A 6000-nucleotide genomic window follows, 5' to 3' on the forward strand; every position below is an offset into this window, starting at 1 on the left:
TGCTAGAGCAGACACATAGAGCTAAGAAATTATTTAAGGTAGTGCTCAGTCTATAGGCAGAGTGATGTTGTTCTGCCATCCCCTGCCCCTCATGGTCTCTCCCAGCCGCAGCCTCTTCTGTGCCATTTTCACTTGGCCAAATGCTCATTTATTCCACAATGCCACCAGAGGCCAAATTCATCCCTGATGAGTGTAGGTGCAAGTCCCATTGACCTCAGCTGAAACAGCACATTTGTACCCCTGGGCTGAATTTGTTGCCATTTACGTCTGTATATTCTGCAGCAAATGTTTTTGAGGACTAGCAGAAAATGGTCTTGCAACAGCCACTTAGACTCCAAATATAGGTTTCAAACACTGCACGGCAAACTACATTATAAATAAAAAGAGCAGAGGAAAAGACGTTAATTGAGCAAGTGTCCTTCGCTAACCAAAAGAAAAAGGGAAATAGAGGCAGCAAGCCACACGGGGGCTCTGCAGCACTGATGGAGACAAAGCACCGCTGGCTCAGTAGGTGGGAGACTGCTGGCAGGAATGGAGCGTGCCATTTATATCTAATCATTCACCCTAAATTGTCCTTTCCACAAAAGTTTATCAAGAGCATTTGTGGGAATGAATTTCTAAGCAGATGTTGGAGATTGTTCAAGGAAGATGAGCCTAAAATTCATTCTGAAAATGAATTATAAGAAAATTATAAGAACGGCATTCCTCTCTTTAAGGAACTGTATGAGTCTGCTCAAATGTTCTCAGGCTAAATATAGAAAATTAAAACAAACAGCTTGTTAACTAACTAAAAGCTAGGAATTATTCATAGAAATCACTTGAGGAATAGTTTCAGCAGTAAGTCAGGAAAACAATCAGCTCTCCCAAATGATCTAGCAAATAAAATGGTGATAAATTCATAAGGTAAGATTAATTATTTTTATGAATTATCTTGTCAGCTGTGGAACTGAATTTTCAAAAACAAGTCCAAGTGATAGCTAGTCTTTTACTGGTTTTAATGCCAATCCCAGATCTTTATGGTCAGTAACAAATTTCTTGACATTTTGATACATACTTTAGAATAATTTTCTTTGAATGTATAGTGTTTTTAACAGTGAATTTCCTGATTAAATGCCTTTCTTTGTTTCTCCCTCTATTCTAAGACTCTAACTAGGATCAATCAATTTGAAAAACAGAAAGTCATACCTACATTTCTTCTATTTTGGGGGGGATTTCAGAGGAATTAAGGTTTTATTCCTTTTTTAATATATATATATATAGTATATATATGTGTACGTATTATATACCTTTTATTTAAAAAAATATTTTGCAAATAGATGCAGGCTAAGACTAGAAGAATTTGAAGGTTTCACAAAAAAAAAAAATAAAAAAATCAGAGAGTACATGCAGTATTATATGCTAGGGAGCTATCAGTTTTGGTTGTGGGCAGTGTGGCACCTATCTTTATTTCAGCCTTAAATTAAGGCAACTCAGCTCCTTTCCTCTCTGTGTCCTGTGTCCTTCAGATATTGATGTCAGAGCCTGGGAAACTGTTACAGAAGGTAAAAGTTTGGCTGCAAGAGTACTGGAATGTTACGGATCTCATAGCCATCCTGCTGTTCTCTGTTGGGATGGTTCTCCGTCTGCAAGATCTGCCACTCCGGAGTGATGGCCGGGTCATATACTGTGTCAACATCATTTACTGGTATATACGATTACTAGACATCTTCGGAGTAAACAAGTACTTGGGACCATATGTTATGATGATTGGAAAAATGGTAAGAAAAGTTGATGAACTCGTTCTCTTTTGCCAGCATGTTCTTGATTCAGTGTCTCTGGTTTGGCCAATTAAATCACTCCAGTGGTTTTTTGTTTTGTGTTTTGTTTTTGTTTGTTTTGTGGTTTGTTTGTTGTGTTTGTTTTTTTTTTTCTTAACAGATTAGTATTTTCATGTAAGCTAAAAATCAGGTCCTTATTGAATCAGATCATCTGCACAGACCCCCAGAACTGGGGATTAGACTCTGCCTATTCTGTTAGATGATATATTGTTTGTCTTTCTCTCAGATCTCTCTTCAGTAGCAAAGCCATCTACCTCATTTGCAGTAAACACACAGGGTATTAATTCTCAGTTAGTTGCAAAGGAGAGAGATAAAAAAAAAGCATTCAGGATTCTGAGACCCCCAAAGAAATTATGTCACAGTAAGTAAGTTCAAAACCATAATGGTCAGATTAAAACTGTGACATTTCTCTATTTTGTTCCATAGCCACGTGTCTTTCTTGCTTGTTCAGGTATATTTCTGTGAGATGAGAAATTTATGTGCCTAACTGCAGCCTCTGTCCCCTGGCTGCATCACATGTATACAGTGCGGCACAAGAATTAATATTTTACATAATAGTAAATTCATATAAAGTGGATCAAGTGATACGTATTGTTGTATGTATAACATTTAACTTTTTGTATTTATATATATATTTATATCATCAGAAGCGTTACATTAAAGCACAATTTTGCTTATCTGAGTTAAGGAAAATTGTTGAGTTTACAGAAACACATGTACAGGTCACTGATATTCAGGTACCTGCACATGTAGTTAAACATGTGCTAACAAATATATTTATGTTTTAGATACAGTTAGCCAGCTTTTGTTGTGTAAATAATGTCTGCTTCATGCATTCTAGAGCTTAAGATTTATTTTTAAAAATAAGGATGAAATAATCCTTGAGGTCAGTATTCAGTAAAAGCCAAACTGGATATTAAATTTCCTAATTATAAATATCATCACTGCTATCTAATTGATATGTGGACAATATTGAATAAATTCAAATAGGTCCTGTGTTCTGTTTGCCTTACCATTGTCCACAAAATGAAAAGCCAACAACCCTACTTCCTCGCCATCATACATGTAGGAAAAAGGGACATATATGAATGCATGGACTACAATTCTTTGATATTAAGTTACTCACAACAAGCCCAGTGTTTATTTGCTGCAAACAGAATTTTGAAGTTTGGTTCCTTCCTTCAAGGAAGCCAACAGGTTGTTTATGGGTGGGGATTTGCAGTGCTCCAGAGTGCACCACTACAGGAACACTCGGGAGTTCTTGCTATGAATTACTGGAAAAGTACAGCAGGATGAGAGAAAGGACCAAAACCAATTATCCTTCAATTCTGTGTTAATTTTCACAGATATCATGGCCAAAAAGTTTCAGAACTGTTATTTTAGCAAAGGCAGCCCAAAAAACAGTTCAATATTAAACGAGTTGATCATGAATAACAAACTTCTAGCAGTCAGAGTTATGGAGAACTGATAGGAACCCAGCTTCACCAGTAGTTTAAGCAGTGTTTTGTATTTGTTTTTTGGTTTTTGTTTTTTTTTTTCCCCCACTGGTATCAACATAGAAAGGAAATGGTTGAAATCATCAAAATAATATATTTTACATTCCTTTGTCATTCTTACATGTGCATAATGAATTAAGTTGCACTCCACTTTCATTGGAAAACTAATGCATGAAAATCACTAGCCTCTGCAGGCTTAGCACCTACTCAGAGAGTTTTGAATTCAGCTACCAGATTTCTCTGAAGGTGTGGGCATCTGTTAAAGAAGGGAAGTTGTTTTATTTTATGCCTTCCTGTTATTTGATTTTCACACCTCATCCAGTTTTCCATGCACTCAGCAACTCTGGCACATCTATTTTGCCCACATATGCAATGCCCAGCTGGTTTCAGTTACATAAATTTGCCCCTAACAACTGTTTTCTGGCCAGCTTATTCCCCTGTGTAATGGCCAACCCATTTATAACATGCACAGACTTCCCTGGGGTTGCACCTGCTTGCTCTGGGCTGCAGTGGCCTCCCCTGTGTATTTCTGTTTAAATCACAGGCACATTTACCTCTTTGGTCGTCTCTTTTTCATTTCATCATCTTGCAAGTACCATTCAGTGCTGTGGAGACAATAAATTTGTACTTGTTTCTAAAAAGTAAGCCCATCACAGCTATTGAGTTCCTCAGCAGACTATATTTAATGCAATCTATAGCCTGAGCTTTTATACTGAGCTTCTGTTTAAGCAAATTTTAGACTCAGGAGGGAACAGATGACTCTTTTCATGTTTCCAATATAAAGGAACTTTCCCTTCACCTGCCTCTCCACTGCATCCAACAGAATAGCAGTAATAGGTTTTAGTGGCCCTTGTGAACAAATATGCAAATTAAATTAAGGCAGGAATAGTATTCAGAGGTTTAAAAGGAAGGATGAAGAGAGGAAGAAGAAGATGAATGGCAAAGTTTATTATTATCTACTAATTTCAGTTACAGAATGTGCTTATTATAGTGTGCTTTTCCAATCCCTGCACAATGGTAGATTTACTTCCTGCCTATTTCAGAATGAAATGCAATCACTGTCCATGTCAGAAGAGTCAGAAGTATATCAGTTCCCCTTCTGTATGGGAATGTCTACATTTTCTTAGTTTCTTTGATTAAAAAAAAAGGGGGCGAGGGGGAATGGAGCCAACTTCTTAATAAAACTGCACCAAAAGATCTTTGTTTTATCAGCTGTTTGAATAGGTGACTAAAGGGTTCTTCAGAATGACTGAAACAGTCACTGCCTTGTTAAAACAGCAATTGTAATTTGAGCCTGCAGGCCAAGGGGCCTGATACACTGCTCATTGCAGTCCATGGAAACACGCCCATCTATTTCACTCAATTCAAGACAAGCTACTGACATTTTAGAATGATATCTGGTTGAATGAGGGAAACACTAATACACTGGTTGAACGGAGAATAAAACTGAAAATGTACTTTCTTGCAAAGTGAGTTCAAACCTCTGTGAATCTTGATCAAAAGTGTTGGAAACATTTAAGATTATTTTTTTTAATTTCCAGCAAGTAGTTTTTATGCTTATTACATCATATCATATCATATCATATCATATCATATCATATCATATCATATCATATCATATCATCTTTCTAAATGAAAGCAAAGTTTTATCAGAGAAGAAGGAAGGATACAGGTTTCATCTCCATATTTCTCTAAAAGCAGTAAGAATTAAGTGTAATTATGCATCTTCCCCATTTCAGGTTGCTGTCTGAGATATAATCATCTGGAATTCCCCCTCAACCAGGTTTTCTTGAAAGATTAATGACCTGAAAAAACATAAGAATGTTCATGATTTATTTGTCCATTTTTTATTTCTTTAAGGCATTTATTTATATGTCTCATCTTCCAATATGTGTGTGTGTGTTGTTGTTTTTTGTCTTTCTTTTCTGCATTATTTTAAGGTTTTTATTTTTCCATGCTTCTTTTCACCTACCTCAATTCCTTCATTCTGTCTCGTTAAGACTCTCCTACCAGGGCCCTTCCCTAGAGGTCTCTTTCTCTTAGAGTTGCTCTCTCAGTGAGTATGAGAATATCCCTATCTGTTTGCTTTTCAGTATCCCTGTCTTTTCTCTGTTAAGTAATTTCATAGTGTTACTTTGACCTTACGTCTCCATCCTTGTGCTTTTAACTGAAAAACCCCAACAGCAGTGGCAGATCCATCTGCTGGAAATTAGTAGCCCTGTTCCACCAGCTCTTGAAATGAATCACCCTGTTCCTCAGCTGTGGCAGGTCCATGTGGAGCTACAGAGCCACCAGTCAAGGTGCACGTTGGTTGCACACTTGCCTTGCAGTGAACTCAGAATGTAGCTGTTCCAGAGAAAGTGGAGACTGATAGGGTTAAGAGTCAGAAAGTTTTGAGGCTCTTTAGTTTGAGCAGACAGAAGTTGCTTCCACAGCCATGGAAATAACATGCCTCTATCATAACATGCCTTATGAATAAAAGTCTATAAACAAACCTGTAACTAAGAGTTCTAAAGAGAGACCTTACAGACCTTAGAGACCTTACAGTCCAGAGACCTTACAAGAGTCACTTTTATTTTTCAAACATTTGAGTATATCTGTGCTGTACCTGTTTGACGCCCAAGGCTCCTCCTTTGCTCCACTCTCTGGAGCGTTCCACTGATACTGCTTAGCACAGCTGTTCTTCT

The 6000-nt window shown here is 37.3% G+C and overlaps 1 protein-coding gene across 1 annotated transcript in view; it reads left to right on the plus strand.

The window, feature by feature from the left end:
• The window catches only part of TRPM3 (transient receptor potential cation channel subfamily M member 3), a 430339-nt gene that overhangs the window by 398836 nt on the left and 25503 nt on the right, over positions 1–6000 (plus strand). Inside the window, exons 20-21 of the mRNA XM_068667797.1 lie at positions 1506–1921; positions 2936–3099. Coding sequence (XP_068523898.1) covers positions 1506–1921; positions 2936–3099 — 580 coding nt within the window. The remainder of the gene's footprint in view (positions 1–1505; positions 1922–2935; positions 3100–6000) is intronic.

This window comes from Anas acuta, chromosome Z (assembly GCF_963932015.1).
Source record: "Anas acuta chromosome Z, bAnaAcu1.1, whole genome shotgun sequence".
Taxonomy (NCBI): domain Eukaryota; kingdom Metazoa; phylum Chordata; class Aves; order Anseriformes; family Anatidae; genus Anas; species Anas acuta.